This window comes from Pezoporus occidentalis, unplaced genomic scaffold (genome assembly GCF_034315485.1).
Source record: "Pezoporus occidentalis ecotype Australia unplaced genomic scaffold, CSIRO_AGI_Poc_V1 ctg243, whole genome shotgun sequence".
Lineage (NCBI taxonomy): Eukaryota > Metazoa > Chordata > Aves > Psittaciformes > Psittacidae > Pezoporus > Pezoporus occidentalis.
In genome coordinates this window covers 832,807-858,575 of record NW_026914319.1, presented here as the reverse complement: position 1 = coordinate 858,575, position 25,769 = coordinate 832,807, and the positions used below count along the sequence as shown (strand labels likewise).

The 25,769-nt window shown below is 41.0% G+C and overlaps 1 protein-coding gene and 2 long non-coding RNA genes across 3 annotated transcripts in view; 1 reads left to right on the top strand and 2 right to left on the bottom strand.

Moving 5' to 3' along the window:
- Window positions 1–1,479: 1,479 nt before the first annotated feature.
- LOC134165612 (uncharacterized) lies at window positions 1,480–7,940 on the bottom strand. Its single transcript, XR_009965590.1, has 3 exons — window positions 7,747–7,940; window positions 5,635–5,729; window positions 1,480–1,887 (listed from the first exon to the last, which is right to left on the bottom strand). It is a non-coding gene; the product is annotated as an uncharacterized LOC134165612 (long non-coding RNA).
- Window positions 7,941–10,089: 2,149 nt separating this feature from the next.
- Window positions 10,090–11,748, top strand: LOC134165600 (cytochrome c). The gene is made up of 2 exons (XM_062622562.1): window positions 10,090–10,299; window positions 10,459–11,748. The coding sequence occupies exons 1-2, from the start codon at window positions 10,131–10,133 to the stop codon at window positions 10,602–10,604; spliced, it is 315 nt and encodes a 104-aa protein (XP_062478546.1). The 5' UTR covers window positions 10,090–10,130; the 3' UTR covers window positions 10,605–11,748.
- A 2,677-nt stretch (window positions 11,749–14,425) lies between these two features.
- The window catches only part of LOC134165599 (uncharacterized), a 32,128-nt gene continuing 20,784 nt past the window's right edge, over window positions 14,426–25,769 (bottom strand). Inside the window, exon 2 of the long non-coding RNA XR_009965579.1 lies at window positions 14,426–18,286. This is a non-coding gene — a long non-coding RNA (uncharacterized LOC134165599). The remainder of the gene's footprint in view (window positions 18,287–25,769) is intronic.

The following is a 25,769-nucleotide window of genomic DNA, read 5'->3' as shown; positions in this document are numbered from 1 at the left end:
GGAATAAACTTAGGCTGGGAATCATAAGATGATTTTTAATGGTCACAGCAGGGAGGTTGGGGAATAGCTCTTCTATAGATGAAGAATCAGGAAAAAGGCTGCTTCAGAATGCAGTTTATGAAAGGAGCTATAACACGGTTGCCAACAGCAGTGGGGGATCATAGTTACTGACCTGACAAGGCCCTTTGCAAGCCCTCACAAGCACCAAGCTTCCAGGTCAAAAGGATCCTCTACTACTCTGCAGGGAATCAAAGGCCAATATAGTCAGCACTACCATGTACACACAGGGACATAGCACATTCCCAAAGCTTTCACGCATTAAGGTTGACCGTGGCCTGTCCAAGCCTACATTCCTATGTCAAACCTATTGTAGCTTCTGTTTCAGACTCCTCTTTCTTTTTTTCCTCACCATCTAAGACAGGAATGTTTAAGAGAACTGTAAAGGCCATAGAGACTATTTAAACTACAATGAAGACTGGTAGAGAAAGAATGGGATTTAGCAATCCCTGCAGGGCTTTGAAGGAGCTTTAGAATGAATCAGGTAAACTGCAGAAAACATGTAATCTGTTATCAGGAGTTAGCCCTAGATGGCTGCAAGCAGTCAATACAGTAGCTAAGGATTAAGAGCAGGCATTAACTTGGTGGTTATAAAAAAAATGAAGAGCAAGAGATAGGGACAGAAGAGTGCTGCTGTGTTGTGCTTACTGAGCCATTTAGGATGCCCGAAAGTGTGAACAACAACCAACCAAACAGAAAAGTACCCAAATACAATATATTTAAACATCTTATATAATTTTTGTAAAGACTTTTGAAAATAAAACAGTAGCAAAGGAAGATTTAATGAAAAGGTATCTCACAGATTAGCAACTGGCTTTGCAAAAAGAATGCAAAGAATCAGTTTAAACTGCTATTTTCTATGTGCTGACAAATAAACATTGCAGCTACCCAGAATTCAGGAACATTGCTAATATTGGTTCAATGAATGTCTTAAGGACCTGCAGCCAAGCAGGGATTAGAGAAGCAGAAATAGCACATCGGCATTCATTGTGTTGGGGTTTTTAACTGCTTAATTAAACAGGGGATTATTCAGTTAACCCACAGAGGACCTGAAGAGGGAGCAAAATACCACTGTATTTTTCAATGAGAGTTTTTTCATTGCAGCCTCCTAAGCCATCCCATTAAGAGATCAGGCATATTCCTCTCTCCCTTCAAGCAAATCGCCAGAATAGAGGAGACTGCCAGGATCAGACACGGAATATACACCTTGAACAGAACCGTGCTTCCAGCTAGTCTTATCCACTGGACTTCCCTTTACAGAAAGAGATATGAGGAAAGAATCATGGCAGAAACACAAATTCCTGATTACTTTATTCATGTGTGAGATCCTCAGGAGGCCAGTCAGGACACAGTGCCCCAAAAGTGCACTAGTTTCTGTGCAAGTATTCAGAGTACAAAGGACACCGTTTGAATATATAAGGATATAAGGAAATAATGGGGTTCTAAAGAAAACGATGTGAAAGGAGTCAGAGAGCTTACTTTCCATAGAAAGTGGGAGGATACTCACTTTCTATCCCACCCTTAACACACCTCAGAAACAATCAGACTTTTGGTTCTTAAAACAGAGACAATTAATGAGTTTATCAGTACACAAAAAGAGTGCAGGAGACTATGTAAAGGATTTAGTACAAAAGTAACTAAGCAGAATAATAACAGATGAAATTTAAAAGTGAAGTATGAAAAAACATGTTTCAAAGACTGTTGAAGACAACTGAGCCACAAACGGGTTTTTAATTAGCTGTTACCTACTGGAGGAATGATTTCAAAGTAAGTGCAGACTCCTGCCTTTTGCTCTGCCTCTAGCACTATTTAGAAGAAACTGATGTTAAGCTGCAGAGAAGAAAGAATATTATGTTATTTCATAATCCCTGTGTATCTTGCATTTAGTTTTTGTTCACCACATTTCAGAGAGAAAAAAATATTAAAAATGGGGGGTTAGTTATGCCCAAGAAAGACTTGTGAAACATGAAATTAATTTTGGGGGAAAAACAAAACCCACAACTAAACCAAAACAAAACCCACCACACAAACAAACAAACACCACAAGCAAACAAACATAAAAAACAAACAACCCCAAAAACCTATAAGCTGTAATTTAGCAATGAGTACATTTACGGCAATAGAGTCTCATCAGTCATTTGTATCATGTATCTGTGAGCTCCTGAATGCAAAAACTTTGGGACATTTTGTTTGGTCAAACTGATCAGACAAAAGAAGAAATTTAGAAAGTATGCTTTAATTTACTTGTTTAGTTTTCTGCTTGGAATATGATGAAGGCAAAGATCTTAGTATTTTTATAAAAGACTTAGAGCACATCCTAGCAGCATAAGAAAAGCATCTGCAATGCTAGTAGTTTGGATTAAGTGTTCTCAGTGCTCTGAGACTTCATGCTTTAGGATAATAAGCTCATCCTTGGTAGTTTTTAGTGTCAGCAAAGCATCCAGCATTGATCATTGTCGCAAACAGTGCTAAACCCCTAATCTGCTCTTATATAACACCTGACACCTTCCTAAAGTCATATGTAAAAACAAGCAGACAGTGAAGCTGCGATGTTAAAGCCTGATTCTAAAACTACCAGCCCTGCAATTACAAAAGTCTTGAAAACTTGACACAACAGGCAGCAAAAATAGCATAAGATCTCCACAGGGAAGAATCCCACCTCTTCACTGCCAGAAACATCCCATGGGTGCTATCACTTGCAGCAGTGATTTCCTCTTAGTGAAGGCGACCTATGCATCTATGAATCATGTTCTTATGACTTAGTAAGGCTTCATATTCAACTGCTCCTCCTGCTGCTATGCACAGAACCCCCACAGCTCTGCAGAGAACTGGGTATATACTTAGAAGCATTAAGCCTGCCATAGCATACAAGTTTTAGATAGAAGAACAGAGCTAAATTTGCCAATATATGGCGTTATTTCTACTTACATTATAAACAGTTTCTACTTTGAAAATCCTCAGGTAAGCAAAGCTTTCATTTTTTAAGACTCTCATCTGAATAGCGAGGCAATGCAAATGTTCTTATTTCATGAAAGGTTCTCCAGTCTGGCCTACAGTTTAACTGTGGAGGCGTTAGTAGATTACATTAGATTAGCATACCATCACTACATAAGGAAGCCCAGCCATACAAATCTCTTTACAAAAGCAGTCTTAATTTGGAGCTTTTCTCAAGTCTAAGTTGATGCTTGGAGACTAATTTGACAATATCTTCATTAAAGTGGCTGCAGAAGTGCTTCTTCCTCTATGGCTTGGATTATTCAGAAACTAATGTCCCAACTGATCATGTAAGTGAGAAGACAGTATTCTTTCACTCCCACAGATACACACAGCAAAGGTATTATCACGGCAGGTAATTGTCATCCCCTCCAAACAGGATACAGCTGAAATTCTTCTGTTTGATTCATTAGAAAGAAAAAAATTTTTTTTTTTTTAATTTGAAAATGTGGTATCTTTGGGAATGGTTTTAAATTTAAAGAGGGAGATTTAGATATTAGGAAAAAATTCTTCCCTGTGAGGGTGCTGAGGCGCTGGCACAGGGTGCCCAGAGAAGCTGTGGCTGCCCCATCCCTGGCAGTGTTCAAGGCCAGGTTGGATGGGGCTTGGAGCAACCTGGTCTAGTGGTAGGTGTCCTTCCCCATGGCAGGCGGTTGGAACTGGATGAGCTTTAAGGTCCTTTCCAACCCAAACCATTCTGTGATTCTACGATTCCTTGCCTCCTAAAAACAGAAACTGAGGCCAGTAGAAAGTACTAGTCTTGCAGCATGTTTTTTGTCAGATGGAATCATACTCACAGACAATGCCGAAGGACATTTATTATACCTCCACTATGTTAAGCTTTCCAGTAAAAATAGCAAGAGACTAGATTTAGAGTTAAAAACATAATGGATTTAATAAACAGATACCCTTTAATTTGTTGTTCAAGTATTGAGCCCTTAAAGTTCTTTTCCAAAAGCAACAAAACTATGTTTTTAAGCTGAACTTCTGGCAAATTGCTAGGTCCCAAATCTTTCAAATGTGAATGTCCTTGTGAGTTAACTTGATTAACTTTGGCCTTGAGTCCAGAAATGGTCTTCTTTTAAATTACTATCTTGGATCACCTGTCTTTTTAGCCTACTTTCACTACAGGCACTGGCTTATAAGGATTCAGAATGAGTTTTCTGATAGTAAAATAGAAGTTGAGGCAGTCCTATCCTAGGACAACTCTTGACACTTGCAACTCCTTTTTTGCTATTCCACACTTCACTGCAAATTACCTGACATCATGCATTTATGTTTTGTACTCACTACTCCTCTAAACTCATTCAAAAAGATGCCCCTGTTGTGTTACTTGCCTCAAACCATGATCAAAGAAGTTGTTCCCCACACTTCTATCTTATAGTGAAGTCCAAGGCCTCATTGTACTCTTCTGTGAGTCTACAGGTAACTAGACATCTATCAGACTACAAGCAGCTTCTAGAACAAATGCTTCAGCAGGGTATTCCAGTGTCTCAACACAGAAAAGACAGGCACTGAGTCAATATGCTGAGCTGGAGGTCTGTGTCTAAGTTGACAAAGAGTGACTCTGAACCCTGGATCTTCTTGATCTATCCAGCTCCCCACTAGCCAGATGCTGGGAATGGCAGGGGCCTTTTCCTACACCAGTCTTGGAGACACCTCACCATAAAAATAGATCTACATACCTGTGTCATAAATCCACAGTGTCAAATAAAGGACAAAGTACTTTGCTATTTTTACACCTGGTAAATTCATTAGTAAATTTATCAGTAAGTCATGGCATTATAAAGGTTGTGTGACTGATTCAGCCATGAAGTATTCTGGCAATCTCCCAGCTGCTAGCTCTGGCTGGATTGGCTGGTGTCTCTCTGCCTGTGCTCCCTGTCAATTTTTTGGTGCTTACTGCGATGGTGAGCAGCATTGCCTCACCCTGGGCCTAACTGGAGCCTACAACAATGTCCTGGCCATGCAATTCTCAGCCTCTCCCCTCACCTGAAACCTCGTATAGTAGGATGTCTTGGTATTTTCCCCTAGTGTCAAGTAGTTGCAACCACAGCCCTACAAAACTCACTCTCCAAAACCACAGCTCTGCCTTCATCTGCTAAGATCAAATCCTTCAATGGACACTCTGCACTCTGGGGTGCAGAAAATACTTCTATATCCCATTCCCAAATATTTAATCTTTATAGCACACGCACGTGATGATGCCGCAGCAGTTCTTTTTAATTTGAGAATAGCTTTCATGTTTTCAATAACAACAAATATGCATTGAATGCAATCCACATATTAAAAAATTTAAGTCATGATGTTGTCAGAGACAACTGCACAAAGCATAAATATGGTGCCACAGGATATTACTACTAATAGAGCTTAAAATAAAACCAAAACTTCCTTGATGAAAGAGTTACAGAAAAGTAAATGCTGTGCATAAATTTAGCTTTGTCTTAAGAAGGAGCCTAATACGCAGTGGTCCTGCAGCACCTCAGAGACTCTGCCTTTCCAGCTGTTTCAAGCAGTAGCACATTTAACCTTTCTGTCTTAGACTGTATAAAACACAGCAAACAGAAGAGATTAGAGGCACACCATTCATCAGGCATTTTTATTCACTCTTCAGTTTATAATGTTTCCATCTTTGTTCCCATTTGGGTGAGCAGGCTCCTGTCTTCCATCCAAATGCCCTGTTAAAAGACATGAATAACATAAAGCCATCAGTACGTTTCAAACGACTAGACTTGCACTGTTACTGTGTTGAAAAGTAACCCTCGAAGCATACGTTTGCCACTACAGAGTATTTCCGAAGGGTGCTAGCATCAAGAACTTTTCAACACCAGCCTAGAATGACTCTTTCATGTTGATAAACCAAGCTTTGAAAAAACTATGGTGAAATACACCTTTCTCTCAAACAATTTCATAGGCAGAAAAAAAAAGAAGTGCGGGTCTTCTGGACAGCTTCAGTACAATTCAGAAACTACAATGGTGCAAATTAGTCAGTACTATCTTGAGATGAGGTAAGATTTATGACCCAGATCATAACTCAAGCTTTTTCTTAAAACCAGCTCACACCGCCGTGACTGCAGCACAAATCAGGGACTCATCAACACCAGCACAGTTAGCTGATAACTAGTAACGGCTCAAGCTTTGTCTTATTTCCCTACAGTAAGAGGATGAAAAGAGGCCAAGGTACTCAAGCACCTAATCCCTGATGATTTCGACACAAGAAATAGGTTGTGAGGTATTTGTCAAGGACCAAACAAGAAATTTACCATGTAACAGACAGGTGCTCCTGAGTGACAGTCTAGGTCTTTAACAAGGCCATCTTTCTTCTTGTATCTGCAGTGTACCTTTTAAAGAGAAGTTGCTGGCTCTTTTGCCATGTTTCCTTTCGTGTTAGATTTCGCACATTTGGTTTATTTTTCCTTCCTTCAGGACATGAAGCAAAAATAAATTACATAGCAGTAATTCTGATTGCAAAATAACTACTGTTCCAGCATGTAATGGTCTGAGGTAGTAAAAAGACAAAAGCATTTCAGGTGTAACCACAGTGAATAACTGAAGGACTAAAATATGACCCTTCTAGGCAAACCACACCAAATCTAATGAATGTTAATACATGTAGGAAAATCACAGAGCATTGAAAATGAGCCCTGGGTCATTTTAGTTTGTTCCAGCAATTCAAATCCACAAAGCCAGAAAAGCCCTGACTTTGAATTTAGCATTGCCTCTGGAAGTCACACAACACACTCTGTGCCGCAGGGGAAGTCATACAACACGTGCAGGATTCACACATATATACACTACAGATGTTTATATTTAGCAAAGAAAGGTAAAATTTCACTATTTGTCTGTCCTAACAACCACAGAATATTTCAAGAAGTCAAATACTGAGCGTCTTGAACTACACCCTCTTTCCTGCATGTCCTGGGTTCAGCAGTAGCAGTCATGTTTCTCCTCCTTGGTAGCTGGTGCAGTGCAGTGTTTTGACTTTCGGCCTGGGAACAGAGCTGATAACAAGGATGTTTTGGTTTGGCCAAGGACTTTGTGAGCCTCATGCTCTGCCAGGGAGGAGGGGAAGCCAGGAGGAAGCAGAGACAGGACACCTGACCCAAACTGACCAAAGAGGTATTCCATACCACAGCACGTCATGCCCAGGAGGTAACTGGGAGTTAGCAACGGCTGGGAGACTGCAGGGTTGGAGGAGGTATCGGTCAGAGCTTGGTCAGGCTGGGGGGGGCGAGTTATCGGTCGGCTGGTGGTGAGATGATGTATTCTCTTCCCTTGTTATTTCCTTTATCATTATTATCATTGGTGGTAGCAGTAGTGATTTGTGTTATACCTTAGTTACTAAACTGTTCTTATCTCAACCCGTGGGAGTTGCATTCTTTTCGATTCTCCTCTCCATCCCTCCGAGAGCAGGGGGAGGGCAAGAAAAGGGGGGAAGTGAGCGAACGAATTACCTGACTGGGTTTAAACCACGACACTGCACCTTCTACAGTTCTTAGCACTGTCTTGCTTCAGATTCACACTTAGTAAAGCCCAAACAGGCTAAAACAAGTAAGTCAAGTCCTCTCCACTTGAGATACTTCTTAGTGGTGAAAACACATCTTCTAAACTAGTTTATTTTTATATCAGGCAGAACCTCTGCTTCCACTAACAGTACAGTCTGCAAACCCACAAAAACATTTGTATCATTCACACCTCCATGGAAGGGTATTCCACCATGCCTGCTGGCGCTCACTCACACAGCAGACATCTGCATGGTCAGGCGTAAGGAAAAGCAGACAACAGTTTGTTTTACAGGCTGATTGTTAGTACACTGATCTTCAGTGCTGAAAGCCATTCCACTGTCTGGAATTCAGATGCAGTTTTCAACAACAGCTTCCTGGAGAAAAATTAATGTAACATAGCTACAGTGTCCTGGAGAAAAATTAATGTAACATAGCTACAGTGTCCCTCCACATGCATCAGAAAGGTTAACCATGAAGTTCAGCATGCAATGCTCAGTATGGAGCATATATACTTAGAAGGCAAAACCCAGCAGAAATCAAGAGAGCTACAGAAGCTTGAAGTCTGCCTTCTGTGAAGAAAGGGAAAACCTTTGAACGGATTCAGTGCCCATCAGTCCACAGTAAATGCTTAAAGAAGCTTAGGAATTTACACTGCTATAATTTCTTAAAGCAGCTTAAAAGGCACTTTCAGCTCCTTCCTCTTAAAGATAAGAGAGACCAGGGTCTTATCACAGGTCTTGGTATTAGTTACAAACATCTGACTCCTAGAATCATACAAGATATGGAAGCCTTCCTAATAAAATTACCGTCCTTACAATCATGGTAGAAAGTCTGAAAACATGAGTAAAGTGCACCATGAAGGCTCAAAACCAAACGGGGAATAAAAGAAACAGTGAATGCCTTTAGTTTTTAAACTGGTATTTGTTCATTCAACCTCGTGATTCCAGGAGTCTGAAATGATTTGAGATCTCAGCTGAGCAACAGCCGGAGCCATCAAGATGCCCACTTAAAGTGCTTCCATTGCGCACTCACTCACTCCCCATGAAGTACAGGAAGTTAGGTGTGTATCATAAGCAAATTAGTTTTATTGTGGTAAGTGTACTGTCACGAAGATTACAGTGATGTGAAAGTTGAGGAGCGGATCAGTATTTTATATACGCCTTGTGGTGAAATGTTTCACAAACGTGTGTATCATGGCCTGGACACCGTGAGCACTGGAAGAAACACAAAGTAAGAAGTGACAATTTAATGGACACCTTTATGAATTGCCTCTGATGAGGCTTCACCCTGTCCTCATTCCCCTTTCCTTCACGCGGGCACCTGAGGTGAGCGCTGCTCCACAGGCAGCCACAGGATGTCACGCAGACCCGCTCTAGCACAGCACGGGCGCACACAGGGAACTGAAGCATGTTAAGCGCCGGATTCTCGCAGCGTTACTGCCCGCAGCTGAGGCAAACAGCTCACTTCCCTTGCCCATCGGGTATGTGTCCCCACACGAAGCCCTGCTACCGGCGGGGCAGAGCTGCGCTCCGCACCCCCCAGGGCAACCACCGCGCTCCCCCCGCAGACTGCCACAACGCCTGTCGCCGCGGCCCAGCGGAACCGTTATGTGGGAGCGGGGCGGGAGGGCTGAGGGACGGGGTGGGCAGTGCTTTCGTCTTTCTTCGAGGCGCGGTTCCCGCCTGCGCGGGCCGAGGCGACGGAGCCTGGGGCCGCGGCCTAAGGAGGCGTCCGGGGCGCGGCGGAAGGTCACGGCGAGGCCCAGCGCCGCGCGGTGGGAGCCTGCGGCCGGGGAGCCGGAGGAGTGCGGAGGGAACTCGGCCCGCCCGGGCTCTGCCGGCCGGGGGTGGCGCGGCGCGGCCCACCCAGCGCGCCCTCGGGTGAGGCGGCAGCTGCCCCCCGGGTGCCGTGCCAGGGTCGCGTCGCTCGCCTGGAGGGTGCTCCGGGGCCGGGAGTTGACTTCCCGCCTCAAGGTCAGGCTCTGCGGGGTTGAGTCGGGCCGCGAGGTACGGGTGCCCTTGGGAGCTGTCGCCGCACCGCGTGCAGATAGCGGCGCTGGTGGCGAGTGCTCGGGGGCATGTGGGCCCGAGGCGGGGGGAGCCGGGCGGCTTTGTGCTTGCCCCCGGCCCCTTCCGACCAGGGGTGCCGGTGCGCTTTTTCAGCAGGAGAAAAGTGTAAACGGCCCTGACCCTTTATCCAGGGTTATTTATGATTGGGAAACTTCCCTGTTGTAGATACATAGGCTGCATGTGGAAGTCGTGTTTAACGTACACTTCAGCAATTATCTCCATGCTGTTTAAGTGCCGTGGGGCAGTTACCTGGGGGGGGAGCTTTTCCTGCTCTTAAAGCGTGTTTATCACCTTGGTGCTTTTTACATAGTCTAATGAATCAATTCTAATCTTCACACCCAGGAGTTAAAGCTTGTGGATAGAAAGTGTGCTGGCGAATTACTAGGCTGGTGCGCCATACATACCATTTTATAAACTATTAGGATGCTTTTAAAGTTCCTGTTCAATAGGTGACCTTGAAATTGCGACACTGACTTCCGTGTGTGTTCTTGGTCTAGTGTTGAAAATGGGAGATATTGAGAAGGGCAAGAAGATCTTTGTCCAGAAATGTTCCCAGTGCCATACAGTTGAAAAGGGAGGCAAGCATAAGACTGGACCCAACCTGAACGGCATATTTGGACGCAAGACTGGGCAAGCTGAGGGCTTCTCTTACACGGATGCTAACAAAAATAAAGGTAAACTTAGAGCTGCTCGTCTGAATCACTGGGGACAAAACCGTTCAGTTCTTGGGTGATACTTTCTGAAGCCTGACAAAAAGTGAAATAACATGGAGTACAAGAACATAAATGTTTGTTATTTTAAAGTCATTAACTATCTTTTTTTCTTCTCTCTAGGTATCACCTGGGGTGAGGATACTCTGATGGAGTATTTGGAAAATCCAAAGAAGTACATCCCAGGAACAAAGATGATTTTTGCTGGTATTAAGAAGAAGTCTGAGAGAGCAGACTTAATAGCATACCTCAAAAGTGCCACAAAGTAAAAGTTATCTGCTGCCTTATTTATTTCACAAGGGAGATGGTTATGGAAGTGTCTGTGATGAGTTTGGTTTTTAAACTTTCTATTTTTACATATACTGTGTCTAACCTTAAAATCTGTCTCGCCCATCAGATGACATTGCTCATGGTGGGTCACTGAAGTACACTCTTGTTTGGCAGCCATTAACTTAATGGAAACTATGTAATTGGGTTGATTTAAATGACAATGTTCAGTCATTCTTGATCATAGAATTAAAAAAAATATAAATAAACATTTCCTGCCTCTTCATTGTTTAAAAAAAGTATATAAATAATCAGATGAATAATTGTCAACAGCATAATAGCTTTGACAAGCCCAGCTACTTCAGGGTGTTTTTTGGCATTTTCCACCATACATCTTCTGTTACATTACTTTAAAGATTAAAAAAACCAAAACACCCAAACTGAACAGAGCAACAAAAACTTTTAAAAAACCCAAATAAACCACCCCAAGATAATATTTTTCTAAACTTAATCAGTGCTAAGTGTTGTGGTATATATTAATCTGTCTAAAGCTTGCACTAAGAATGCAATAACTACATCTGACTTAAGTACTATTTGTGAAATGGCAGTTGTGCCCAGCCCCTTTTCTTTTATCTAGGGGAAGCATGTTACCTAATTTATCCAGGCTGACAGCTGCATGCACCAGTAGAGTACATCTCCCCTTCAGAAACATCTGCAGTTTTGAAATGTGACTGAAGCCACTTTGTTCAGTAAATCTTCCAAAACAGCCATTCTTAGTGGAATGAGTAGAACAAGAAAGCATCCTTGGTGCTAAAGACCAAGCTGAGTGTAATTAAATCTTCTTAATCCAGCACAAGTGTTCACTTAAAATCCATTGTTACAGGCAATTTCAGATGAGGGGGTGCCAGAAAAATGTGCTGGTAGACTGAAGGGAAAGTCTTTCTCCATGCCTGGCTGTAGCCAATGTCATTACTTCTGAAGGTTCTGTTTTGCACAGTGTAAAGTGGTATTTTTAATGTTTTAACTGCATTTTTTTTCATACCAAGTGAATTGTTCAGATGAATGTATTTACTGTGTACCAACAGTAAGACATAACTCGGAGCAATCAGTACTGTAAAATTAAAAAAATAAAAGTTGTTTGCTGTATGTGTCTGAAATTCAGTGAAAAATGGGGAATGTAGACAGAAGTTTGGGCATCTAGCTTTCCATCACTAGGGAATAAGACAAGCAGAAGCTCACCATGAAGAGAAGTATGGAGTTGGTGTGAGAAGTACTTACACATGTGGCAAAGTTAGAAAGTATTTTTCACTAGAATGAGCAAAGCTGAGCTCTTTCACTGTTTTTCTCTTTAACAGCACTTTTGTTGTGTTTCCCTGAGTGTGACAGGCAGAAAACTCAAAAGTAGCGTGAAAGCTGTAGCAGTGCTGTATGATTGCCTGAGTCTGAGTCATAACAAGTTATAACGTTGTGCTTAATGGCTGAGGTGCAAAGGGCTGTTACACAGAATTAATGAGTGAAAAGAATTAAGGTTTCAGTGAACAATGAAACAAGTTTCAATGGTTGCTAACCCTGTGTGTTGTGATTTCCTGACTAAATACACAAGCAGAGTTTCTTGCAGCCTTAGTATTAACCAGCAGCTCTACTAAAGCTTGTTAAGAGATAAACTTCAAATTGTAGCAGTATACTACTGTTTCAGTTTCCAAAAGTGGCATAACACCTTTATGGCTCTGCAGAACTTATTTTTCACTGTGCCAAGTTCCTGGTGGAGCAGTTGTAGATAGAGAATGTAACCTTGCCTGGCTCTGCAGTCCTCTGAATGATTGGGGTGGATTGCATGGAGAGAGTTGTGACACTTTCTGCTCTGTCATCACCTTTATGAGATGAAAAAGGACTGTGTAATATCCAAGCTGCTCTTCTTACCTAGTTGAGCTGGAGAAGAAACAGGCTGTAGAGAAGAGGATTTTGCAGTAAGGTGGCATTTAATTTTGTACAGGCTACAATTTGCAAACAGGAAGTTATCCATCAGCAGAAAAACTTAGGAGAAAGCAGAGTGGCCCTTTGCCCAAAGTAAGCAGAGGACGCAGTTCAGCTTGGCTTCCTCTATCTACCTCAGAGACCTCAGTGCCAAGACTAGTGCAGCTGATACATACCACTGAAGATGGAGAAATCGGAACTTTTAAATTCTATCCTGGGGATGCATCTTTCTTTACATTTCAGGGAAGAAACTCTTCTGACCTTCAAAATTTCATCTTAACTACAATCACAGGCCTAGACAGCAACAGCTTAAAACATTTTTTGTAGTAGATGGCTAGCAGCCATTTACCACTGGACAAACACAACAGTATATTCTACTAGTGGGTCAGCAAAGTATATTGAAATGAAAGGTTAGATTATTGTTTAGATAACACAAGTGCCTGGGTGCGCCTTTTGGAAGGTGGGAGGGAGGTGTCCAGATTGGTTGTGGAATCAAGCTTTAGTTCTTTCTAGTTTTATAGAAGAAGAAGTGAAGGTGTGCTTTTGTTTTATGAAGAAGCCCTTTAGTGTTTTTCTTCCCGGTAGCAATACCAGTCTAGACTCTTGGCATTTCAGTAGTTCCAAATTAGGGAATCAGGATACCGTTGCCAAACATTGCACCATCCTGTAAAAAATGGTTCTTGGCTACTAGCTCACAGATCTGATGGAGCATGCCTTTAAAACTGATCTTGCAATATTTTCACATGTAGTTATGCAAATGCATAAATATGTCAATAACATAAAATCATTTAGGTTGGAAAAGACCTTTGAGGTCAAGTTAAACTGTTAACCAGCATTGCCAAGTGCACCACTAAACCGTGTCCTTATGCGCCACATCTGCATGTCTTAAATACCTCCAGTGATAGCAACCCCTCCACTTCCCTGAGCAGCTTGTTTTGATGCTTGACAACTCTCTCTGTGAAGAATTTTTCCCTAATACCCAGTCTAAACCTCCCCTGGTGCTGCTTGAGGCCATTACCTCTTGTCCTATCACTCCACCTAGCAGCTTTCCAGCCACTTCTCCCCAAGCCTGTAGGGGTTGGCGTGGCCCAAATGCAAGACCCAACACTTTGTCTTGTTTGCCCATCAGTGCAGCCTGTACAGATCCCTCTGCAAAGCCTCCCCTATCCTTCAGCTGATCAACACTCCCAGCCAACTCAGTGTCATTCACAAATTCACTGAGGGTGCACTCAATCCCGTCATCCAGATCATTGGTAAAGATAAAAAAGAGAACGGGCCCCAGTACTGAGCCATGGGGAGCACCACTTGTGACCAGCCACTAATGGGATTTAACTCCATTCACCAGCACTCTTTGGGTTCAGCCAGACAGACAGTTTTTTTACCCAGTGAAGCATATACCTGTCCAAGCCATGAACAACCAGTTTCTCCAGAACAGGAGAACACTGTGGGAAATGGTGTTAAAAGGCTTTACTAAGGTCTAGGCAGACAACATCCACAGCCTTTCCCTTGTCAACTAAGTGGGTCACCTTGTTACAGAAGGAGATCTGGTCAGTTGATAATGACTGGAAAAGTAAAATTCAAAAGTACAGTTTCACAGCATGACTTCTCAAAATCAAAATGAAATAGGCAGAGTGTTTTTAAAAGGATGGAAGTAATTGCATCCCATTGAAATTTAGTGATACAGAAGCTCTTTTTTTATTCAGAGTCTAATGATTCAAGTGTAATCATGCTACAAACAGTTTAATTTGGGAAAGTTCCACTTGTAGCCATCTGTGCAACTGTAGATAATCACTTCAGGTAAAGATGTGTGCATTTTAATAGATCTAATCTTGTTGGGATTATGTAATACTTTATTTTTTTATATAAATATATTATTAGTGATCCAAAACAGATGTGATACATTATGTTTCTCTTATGGAGGAGAACAGAAATTAAACAGCTGTAGTTAAATAGTTAAGAACCATTAGATACTCCAGTCTCTCTATATCAAAGGTCATTGAAGTGCACACATTTACCTCTGTAGTAAGCCTCATCTTTTGCCTCTATCCAAAACACATCCTAAAAACTCTTCCAGGGCCAACGCCAACAGAAGACTCTGTTACCATATATCAGATGAGTTGAATCATTTCAGTGATGTCCTGAAAACCTGGTTATTTGGGAGGTGAGCAGCCCAGAGCTAGCAGTAGCAATTGCTAACCCTGGCGAAGGATGTGAAGTCCTGTTCCTTTTCAGTGCTGCAATGGCTATCAGGTGGTTGTCACCATCTCTGTGTGATTCAATATTTGCATGTTTTTTCTGTGATCTTTCTTTCGTTATGAAATGCGGGAAATAGTGATGGACACCTTTTGAATAATTGGTTTCTGGTTACAAGTGTCACAGAAGGTGAGAGATGTGGATGACGTTTGCTTCTGTGACAAGGTACAGATCCACATCCTCAGATTTCCAGAAGGCTGCATTAACCACCAAACTGAATGTGTGTGCTGGAAAGAAGATTCTCTATACCTCTGTTGAAGCTGTCATTTTGCAAAAGGAGACCCAGAAGGAAAATGAGCAAAGGAGGAGCTAACTGTAGCATAGTGTTCAAAACATGTACCTTGGAGCAGGGGAGAAGGTGTATTCTTTCCAGGTTGTTTATGCATTTAATTTTAAACAGTCTTGGGTAAAAATAAACCTGGAAGTGGAGAAGTCATTACTCTGCTGGTTTTACATCTCATTAATGCTGTTCACTGCAGCTTGCTCAAGCAACGTGAGCCCTTGCCTTGTTCCTTTGAGAATAACCCACTCTCCAGATGCATTTTTCCCCTACCTCTCCACGTGTTAAAACCTATTTTTGTATGCAAGACTATGCTGTCCCTGTTTCATCACAGTGCCAGTCTCTTGGTCAGAAGCACTCAAAAGCTCTTGATGGAAACATAGAGTAGTGTTCTCATCCTTGCAATAATCTGCAGGAATTCACTGCTGACGTCCCCATTCAGTTGTGACTGAATGGTGGACAGAATTACGACTGATGACAATTTCTTTTTAAGAAGAAATGGTTCTTTAATCTATGTGATATTTCCTTTTATTGATTTCTTAAATCCTAATTTTTTAACACAGCTAACTAGAGCACATAGAGTTTTACACGGCTTTTACCTGCACTATGTCTCTGCTGGGTTTTTTACTGTGAGATGCAGCACAATGATGTGAGCATTCCCTGGTGTATGGCGCTTCCAGACAAGCAGGGAAAATGCACCACATACACTGAATTTTATAAATATCATTGGTGTCACTTACATGTCACTGGTAGCCTCAAGCATCAGGTGCTTTTACCCATGTTTCATTGCAGGAATGTGCCTACACTGACTGTAACCAGTCTTTCCCTGAAAGCTTTTCTCGCATTTCTGTTCCACTGCTGGAGAACAGGAATGGAAATCAGACTTCTGCATATCTCACCATGTTTTCTGTAAGACTCTATTTCCAATTATTCTTTAGTTTACCTGCTATTGCCATTAGATGTGGAGTTCTTCCAGTGCTGTTTTTAAAGAAAAGGTACCACATATTCAATTCCACAAATTTTAATTCTAATTTGCATGTACAAATTATCACTGGTTACCCATCTGGTCTTCCTCTTCTTCATATTACCTGTTACCATTACACTTTATACTTCTTTTGTATTGGCTGAACTGCAGGCAGCTTCTTGTACTTTACTATTCAAATGTACTTTTCAATTTACACATCTCTTAAGTGTGATAGTGGGCTGTTTTTTAAAGTTTCCAGATAGTGACTTTACTTGAAAATCCTTCTTTCATTGCCTTTCTCATGGTTAAAAATATTTATTTTAAATTCACTGGAAAGGACTTGGGTTTTAACTATCCCTCACACAATGACACTACATTTTTGTATATACCACTGCTCTGGACGCAGCTATTCTTACGTATTGAACAAGGATTGTGTCCTTCACTTGGATACCTGAGAAACAGTCTTCTTGAGAACCTCAGAAACATGATTCCAAAAAAGCAATCATGGTAAATGCTGAGAAACTTCTGCAACTGGCACTACTTGACCAGTCTATTGCTTACAGCAAATAAACAGGAGGGGGAGACAATGTACTAAAAAGCCGCAGAAGCAATAATGCGCTTGAAGGTAATCGGAACAAACCTCACGGTTTGAAAGATGAAGTTCATTTGTACAAAAAGCAGTTTTACTGCAAGTTCTCAGCCAAAAGCACCGGAGGTGATTAGTACAGCAGAATGCATTGTTATGTCTGCAATAAGTTTAGGGTCTTGTGAATTCTTAAGCTGATTCATGTTTCATATTTCATCAGGCTAGCTCAAGTTTGAAATAGCCTGTATTAAATTTCCACCTATTCAGATGGTAAAAGATTTAGCTAGAATGCAAAATGTTTCTTTCTGACTGCTCAAAGAATCCTAATCAAAAGTGGCAATCTCTAATGCATATTCTGGCTTTGTTCCTACTGTGGAGCTCACTTTGGTATTGGCACTTGAACTATTATGCTTGAAATGGATACATAGATTGTCATATAGTTTCTGCACTAGCAGTCAGATAGGATCACGAGGACCTTTGTTAGTAAAAATGAACTTTAAATCCTGTTAATACTGTTTTATGGATGGTGTTTGATTATAGACTCAAATTACTCTGAAAACCATGGTAAGTTTTGTAATACAGGTAAAACTAAATACTAGTATTGTTACTATTTAAGGTCCTAGGAAAACTCACATTTGTAATATTGAGTCAATATTATATTACAATGCAATACTGTAGCATGTTTTACTTAGCTGGGATATTTCTCAGGGGGTTATCAATGTCAGTTTAACTATCAGTATGCATTTTCTGGCACACGGTCAAACAGGAAGCCTTTGCAATTCTTCAAAAGACCATGTTGTCTTTCTTCCTACCAGTCCATGGTTGACGTGTATGTTGGAAGTCAAGCTTGGTTTTCAGTGCCCAACACTATCAGGAGCAGTGTGATCAGTCATTAAAAATTTAGCTCATATGCGTGTTTGCTGTCACTCTGAATTCTCAGAAAGATGACATCTCTCTCTGTACCAGCATGCAGTGACACATCAGAAATGTGCACAGAAAGAAGCAATCCAAAGGGAGAGCTTTGCAGTTGAAAGAGACTTCCACATCAAGAACATAGCCTTCTACAAACGAACAGGGTCACAGGATACAAGATGACACAGATGAAACAAAGACAGGGAAATAATATTGGAATAAAACAAGGTTAGTACAGGGTGAAATATTACATATTTCTCATTACATGTTCAGCAGTTACAAAGACTGTGCCTGTGCTTTAACCTACTGAGCCAGGTATTGCTGTATGACAGAAAAAGCAGTGGAAACTCAGAAGCAATAAAAAACAGACTTGGCTACTTTCAGCAAAAGGTCTGGCAGCTCTGTGTGAGTTCAGTGACTATCCCTTTGGTTGGATGCCTTTAATTTTGCTTCATCTCTGTGAAGTCATCGAATTGAAGCTACCTGGCTCCAGCAGTCTGTACTTCGATTCCACTGATTTGAGTGATATATATTCCACATTAGCAAATCAGCCAGCTGAGAAATGGTGTGATGTTTACTCAGTGCACGTATCAAATGATGTTTTGCAGGGCTGTAAGCTCTGATCCTTCTGTAACACTAGAGCATAATGTTCTCACTCACACAACATGCTTCAGTTACACTGCAGCTGATGGCATAGCTTTAAATTTTGCTCCAGCTTCAGATCTGAAAAGTACAGGTCAGTAATTTTCAGTAGCTATGATGGGCATAATGTAGATAAAAGCGCAACAAGAAGGGCTCTACACAGGAGAAAGTCGTCTTACAGTAGAGTCAGCATAAAAACCAGCCTTTTTTCCTTAGCCATGGTATATAAAAAGCATTGATGGAGAACATGACCTAAATTACATTTACATTGCAGATTTATTTTCTTCTAAGGATATTCGTTCTCTGAGCTGCTCTGTGCCAATCCAGAACTCAGTTGAAATTCAAGTCATCGAGAAAGTCATCAAGATAAAAAGACCAAAAGCCCAGTGAATCCACATCTATTATAGTGCCATCTGGCTCTTTAGCTGTCTGGCTTTTTAACACCAGTTTTCAGTTTCTAGATAGTGCAGTCGGATGCTCTGATTGATCAGGTTAGCCAGATTTATCTTTTTCTCTAATAAAATGGTTTCCAATGAATATTCTTAATTATTTCAAGATTTTAAGAAAACTATTCCTTTGATAAAGCAGTTGGTTTTATTTTTCTCACATCATTTGAATCAGCAGTCTGTATAGCACTGATGATCGCAGTTTGGGCAGGTGGGTTTTTCTGGGTTATTTGTTGGTTGGTCATTTGTTTGTTTTGCACGAACTAATAGGTTTTCATTTAGAAAGTCTCTGAATGGCCCAGCCAGTCCCTTCCTCATGGAAGAATATACTAGTATTATCACAAGGGCTATGCTTTTTTTCCTATTTCTCTGACTGCTTGAAGGTGACTCTGAGGGACTACAAATACTGGGTAATAATTGAGAATTTCTTATTACTTCATGTGCAGAAATTAATTTTACTGTTGCACATCATATGCTCACTTTCTCTTCATTTACGCACCTGAGGTAATCTGAGAGCTTGTAACTTCACTGAAAACAGTGGCAAATATCGAGTGTACGTTTTATGAGAGCACTCAACACCAGAGGTTTCAGAGCTAGTTTAACTTCCAGTAGCACAGGTGCATAAGTCTAAACAAAAGCTTTATACCAGCATGATGAGAATCTTTAACGTGGGAGTTTCATATTAGAACAAGAAAACATTAATGAAATTCTGCAATGTTTGATCCTCTGGTGGCCCATCCTGATTTCCTTTGCAGGCCTCAACTACATGTCTCCACAGAATCAAATACATGGCTACAGTGACGGCTAAAACATTCAGCTGGCAGATGCTTGTTTTAAGCTATTTTAAGGGAGCTCCTGCATGAACACAATAGCATCTTAATTTTTCTTTTATTTTTGTGTAACTGAAGCCCTTGTCTCTCTCACACACATGGAAGATGGAAGAGGAAAGAGAGGGGCTAATGAGCTGTGATTGCTTTATAGAGCTCTTTTCAATAGCTGTGGATGTACTCCATATAGGTGAGACTTTTTCCTTTTCCTGTGGCTTGTTCATGCCTATGGTTTATCCCCAGCCACAGAGGAGACCTTCTCCCTTATTGTGAAGCCACCTTTTAAAGGAAAGCCTGTTATTTTGTTGCCTAAGCCCATCTTTTCCAGTAAATGTCTATTTCAGCAGGAACCAGTCCGAGTCTGCACACTCTTGTGCCTGTCTCTGAAACTTGTTTCTTTGCAAGGACATGGAACTGTTGGAACAAGTCCACAAGGATGATCAGGGGCCTGGAGCACCTCCCATATGAAGACAGGCTGAGAAAGTTGGGGCTGTTCAGCCTGGAGAAGAGAAGGCTGCGTGGAGACCTCATAGCAGCCTTCCAGTAACTGAAGGGGGCCTATAGGGATGCTGGGGAAGGACTCTTCATTAGGGACTGTAGTGATAGGACAAGGGGTAACGGGTTAAAACTTAAACAGGGGAAGTTTAGATTGGATATAAGGAAGAAGTTCTTTACTGTGAGGGTGGTGAGGCACTGGAATAGGTTGCCCAGGGAAGCTGTGAATGCTCCATCCCTGGCAGTGTGCAACGCCAGGTTGGACAGAGCCTTGGGTGACATGGTTTAGTGTGAGGTGTCCCTGCCCATGGCAGGGGGTTGGAACTTGATGATCTTAAGGTTCTTTCCAACCCTAACTATTCTGTGATTCTACAAGCTTTAAGAAGTGCAGGGGTTTTATTTGATTAATAGAAGCAGAGTTTTCACTACTCTCAGGAGTGATATCCACTTACAATTGTAAAATTGAAACCTTTGAACTTTCTAACTGTGAGCGAACATCCATCTATTTAAAATCTGCAAGTAGGTGGAAATTTTCTGTCTTGCCAAGCTATTGCTACAGGCAATTTTGTAAGTACTGAATAGACTTTGGTTAGTTCAGAAATGCTAGGGTGTTTCTCTTGTGCTTTAATGGATATATAAGGCTGTGAACCTGCCAATGTCTAATCACAGAAAATGCAAGTGCCATTAAGTCCACCCAACATGTATAAAGCATGCCAGAGGTGTGAACTCAACTGTTTATTTCTTGTCAGTCTCAGGAAATCCAAGACCTAAGAAAAACTACAGGAGTCAAGTATAAATTAATGTGTGCATGTCACACATTCTGCCTGAAGTTTGGCTCCTACACTCAGGATTTACTCTCCATATTCACCTTGGGTTTAGTTCCCTGTCACCATGACCAAAATAAGAAACCTCTTCTGGCCACTGTATGGGCTGGGAAAGTTGAGTGTAGTCCACTGCAGTAAAGCATCTCAACAGGGGCTTGCAAGGCTAGTGTTTATATATATGTATCAGGCCTGAAGTTCTGGGGTTTTATTTGTCAGCTTTTGTTTTTCAGCTTTGTTGGCTTCTTTTTTATATGTCCCTTCCTGGATTATTTCTCTTTAGCTGCAAAAGTTGCCTTGGAAAAGCCCAGAGGCCAGTATTTGTATTCCTTGTTTGAATCCCATGCTAAGGAAGATATAGGAGAGGCAGCCCAGTGATTGAAAAGAAGCTAATATTTTGCTGCTGTTGAATCTCTTACAGCAAGAAAAGCTAATTTAATGACTGAAGCAACAAATTTGGTTAAAAAGACATACTATACCCGGAATCCCAGATTTATGTCCTAGAGGGATCAACTCTTCATCCTTCATTTATCCAGCATTAAATTGTCTATTTGGAAGGAACTTGTCTACAGTGAATGGATGATGAATCTTCCCACCTCCTCCCAGTTCCACCCCAGCTCCTTCTGGAAAAGTTGTAGTTTCCCTGTCTTCTCTGAACAGCCTTTTTTTGGTACTACTCTGCTGTTTGCTCCTTGATTGTAATCTCATATACATGTTCTATAGTCTCTTGCTTTACACTTTATGTACAGATAATGAGAGGTTAATAGTCTGTACCATATAAGTTACTACAATAACAATTACAGACTCTGTGCACTGAGTGTTTTGGTTTTTTGTTTGCTTGTTTGGTTTTAAAGTAATGGTTCCTAGCAGTTCAGAATTGATAAATAGGATATTGGATAAAGATATCTAGCCCAGGACAATGTTTTCAGCAGTCTGCTTTTGCAGCTTCTTTCCTCCTATTCGTGTGCATTTTCTTGATCTGTGTCTGCAGCTCAGGAGGAAAATAATCAGCTTTTGTGGGATTTAGACATTACAGTGCTTCTCTGTTTCTAAGCACTCAAGTAATAAAGGCATTGATAATCATTTCCAGAATACAGTATTACTATCTTTCCAAACTGTCATTTCTGTTGAGTTTAATGGCTATTCTGCAACCTAGAAGCAGCTATGAAAATCAAAAAGGATGGCACCACAACTACAGACTGAAATCCAGAAAGCTGTGGTTCTTGCTCCAAGAAAAATATTGAATGCATTAGCAGAACATGACTTCATTAACAGCATTAAAAGTTATCATTTACGGGAAGGCGAGCTCTACTTTGGCACGTATCAGGGAACAACAAAACTTTCTGAATATTTAAGCTAACTTGCACTGGCAGCTAGTTTAGGGCAGCAGGTCTAAAAGCATTTCAGATTACTGCTCCGTCCTTTAGAATAGTATGAAGAATTGTTATTGCACTTACTTTTTTCATTTTAAAAACCATTTTGCAGAATATTCATATATAATTAAAACCACAGGCATGTCCCACAGGCTCCTTATGTTGCTCAGTTTCTTTATAAAGAAGTCTTTTAGACTTTTTTCTACACAGTAGAAAAAGAAAGAGATTATAAATTTTGTTCCTTCATGGCTTTTATAATTTTGTTCAGGGTTGATTCAGTTTGGGGACTGGGGGGTTGAATTATTTCCTTCTGCTTCTCCTCCATCCTCACCTCTATACACAAAACCTTACATAATTCTCATCAGTCCTTTCTGCAGCCCTGGCTGGATTTGCTGATGATCTTCGATTCCCATCTAGCCAACAGTGAGCCTTCTCCTAAACTGCTGTCACTGCTACTGCCACACTGAGATTAGGCTTTTGTGACATTATCCGTTCTGGGTACAGCAGGACAGATCTCTTGGATTTCTGAGCCACTTGTCTGAATAAGACTATACCTCTCTGCAGCTTGAAGACTGCTGTTGCTTCCTCAGCCAGTAAAACAATATTGATATTTCTTAGCTGTTTTGACAATTATTTTGTTTTCTCTTCAGTCCCATGATTGTTGCATGAATAACTGCTGTAATTTTGATTTAGGTCATCATCATTCAGTGTTTCAGAAAATCAGGATCAATTTCAATTAGGCTTTTCCAATTATCTTTTACTTACCGTAAAAAAAAAAAATCAAAGTGAGTAAGAACACTACTGTGTCTCTGGGGATTTCTTGTTTACAGTTGTAAGGTTTAATTCTCTCCTGTTTTACAGTGATACAAACAAGGCATAAATGTAAGGCATAGTGTAAATTTAGACTGAAGTAAAAGCAGGGGGGAGAGAGGAAAGAATTTGGGCCTAAGATGAGCAAAACTGAGAGTATTTAGATGTGGGTAGAGTGCATGTTCTTTAAAGTAGAGGGGGCAAAGGCAGAAGGTCTAGAAATCTGAAGAACCAGGAATCTGAACTCAAATTCTGCAGAAAAGCATGAGAGGCAGGTGGTTTGATGTCCCTGTACAGTCTTGCCACAATTATGTTTTCAGGTATGACTCTTCAGACAGGAAAAGATACAGATAAGACACCTGGCAGACAGAAAGGGAACATAACCATGTAATACAAGCCTTCCCTTCACCTGCAAGGACTGGAAAAGGAAAGGAAAGGCAGACTGACTGTTCCCATGTCCTAACTGGTTCTGGGTTAGCTGCAGAGACTAAGCACATCTCACCAGAGCTAAGAGTACCCAGGACAGCATCTCAACAGCTGCAATGCCTGAGGTGCTGCAGGTCTACCAGGACCAGTCTTCCCTGTGCCCAGGCGTGGGAGCAGCTGGTGTAAAGCAGACTTCTCAGGCAGTTGGAGAAGTTGTGCAAGCCTCATTTGCTGTTTCCTCATCCTAACAGAGTCAATAGCTCTTCTTAATGGATCTGGGCACTGCTGCTGTCATACTAAAAGGGATGAAAAATTAAGTTTAAAGAAATTTGAGAAGACAGAAGGAAGTAAATAAAGTCAAGCTAAAATAAAGCCTACTCATTACAGTGAAAAGAGTGGGATCAAGAAATCGGCAAGTCCTTGAGGGATGGAAAAGTTCACTGCATCAGCTAACAGTGGGAACCAGAAATGCACAATGTTTGTGCTGCAAATATTCACTTGTTGCTCACATTTAACTTTTTACTAATGTTTTCAACAATAATGGCAATTAAACAACAACACATATATACACAAAAGCTTGTATTGTAGAAATGGTATTCCCCTCCTCAGTCACTACAGACCACCCTGTGGCACTAAAGAACTTCCTGTGCAATGAAAGGATCTGCTCCCTCTTGCCGCCTGCAGGCACTGGATGCATGTATCTGTCCTTGCTGCTAGTTACTGAACATGGGCTCTAGCATCCCTGAAGGAGCTGCAATGTCACCAAAACCAGCAAAGTTTCCTTGAGTCACTGAAAAATCAGCTACATCATTCACATTTGGTGAGGGTGTAGAGAGGAAAGAAAGTACAAATCATGGAGGTGGTTGGTGTGCTTCACGTCCAGCACAAGGATGGAGAAATGTGCAGGCACTGAAATAAAAGGATGAAAATTCAGTTGTGGAAAGGAGTAAGGCAAACATGGAAGGGGATGAGGGAAAGGTGAAGAGATTTCATGGGAGAAAGAAGGTCCCTAAGACTTCTTTTCATGAAGAGGATGAAAGGACTGGAGATAGTCAAGGGGAAGGAAAGCTGGTGAAGTGATCACATGGCAACTAGGGAGACAGACCTGATGATGCTTACTGGGGAGACAGCACTTAAGGGAGACAAAGTCATAAGGAAAACAGAAGGCTTTAGGAAGGAGCAAAGAAAATGCAATTTAAAAGGGCCAAAGAGTTTCCATGAAAAGTATGAAAAATTAAGAAGAATACAGAAAATTCAGCCAGACATAAAAGGATGATGCTGGAGGAACAGAAAGTAAGACTCAGAGCAGGACTAGGATGTTATTGGCTCTGTTTTATTGTTTAGCACTCTGCCCTGTGAGTGACTAATAGCTTGTTTCCCTTGCTAGATTCTGTTCCTTTGAATACAGCCTACACCAGGCTCTTTTTTCTTTTTCTTTATTTTTTCCATTCTGAAAAGCTGGCTGATCTTGCACTTCTACAGCTGAAAGTCCATAAAAATTCAAAAAAGTAATCTTACAGCAAAAAGCAATATTACAATAGCAAAGTGCTGTTCCTCCACAGGCAGCAGCTGCAGGAATGGGGTCTAATTTTCACTCTGATTAGCTCTTCAGCTGAGTATTTTCACATGCCTGTGGTCTCATTCTACGCAATAAACAAGAAATAACAACTGAAAACTATAGGGAAGCTTCATATTATTAATTATGTAGTTACTTCTTTAGTAATGAGAACATATATACCAGGAGGACGTACAATTATAGATTACTCAGTTTAAACCATGCTTACCAAAATGCCCAAGCAAATTATGCTCTCTTTCATATGGTTTTGAGCTTTGTATCTTATTTATCATAAAGAGATGAATCCTTTAATTTCTTTAATTTTTTCTCATGTAGAAGAAAGAGAACACTCATGATCCCATTTTCTTTGGAGGAATTTCAAAGCAAAGAGTATCTCTGGTAGCACTAAATAACTCATTGAGCTAAGCCTTATTTGAAAACTCATAAAATAAGAGCAATTCTTGGAAGCATCTTTCACTGCTAAAATGGGTAGTCCTATAGTGTCATCTTCTGATGAAAGTTGCTTTGGAAATATGGAGTGGGGAAGATCACTACCCAAGCTCTGTGCTTCAATATTATTGACCTATGGTTCAGTAATAACCAAAATGTTGCTTATACGTAAATATATAGAAAGTTTCTATCTTCTGATCGTAAATACATGTCCAGGAACATCTGAAGCACAGCTTTAGTTTTAACTGGAAATGAAGTTTTAAAGAAACTCTCATGCCTCACAGGACAGGCACATTACTGGGGTCTTGACGACAGTATTTTAATTTCTGATCAGCTTCCTCTATTTCTTGAAT

What these genes read in the sequence shown, in the direction of transcription:
- LOC134165600 (XM_062622562.1), top strand. Translation starts at nt 10,131, where the DNA reads ATGGGAGATATTGAGAAGGGCAAGAAGATCTTTGTCCAGAAATGTTCC. An exon ending in GGATGCTAACAAAAATAAAG is followed by an intron (nt 10,300 to 10,458) that starts GTAAACTTAGAG and finishes TCTTCTCTCTAG; the next exon opens with GTATCACCTGGGGTGAGGAT.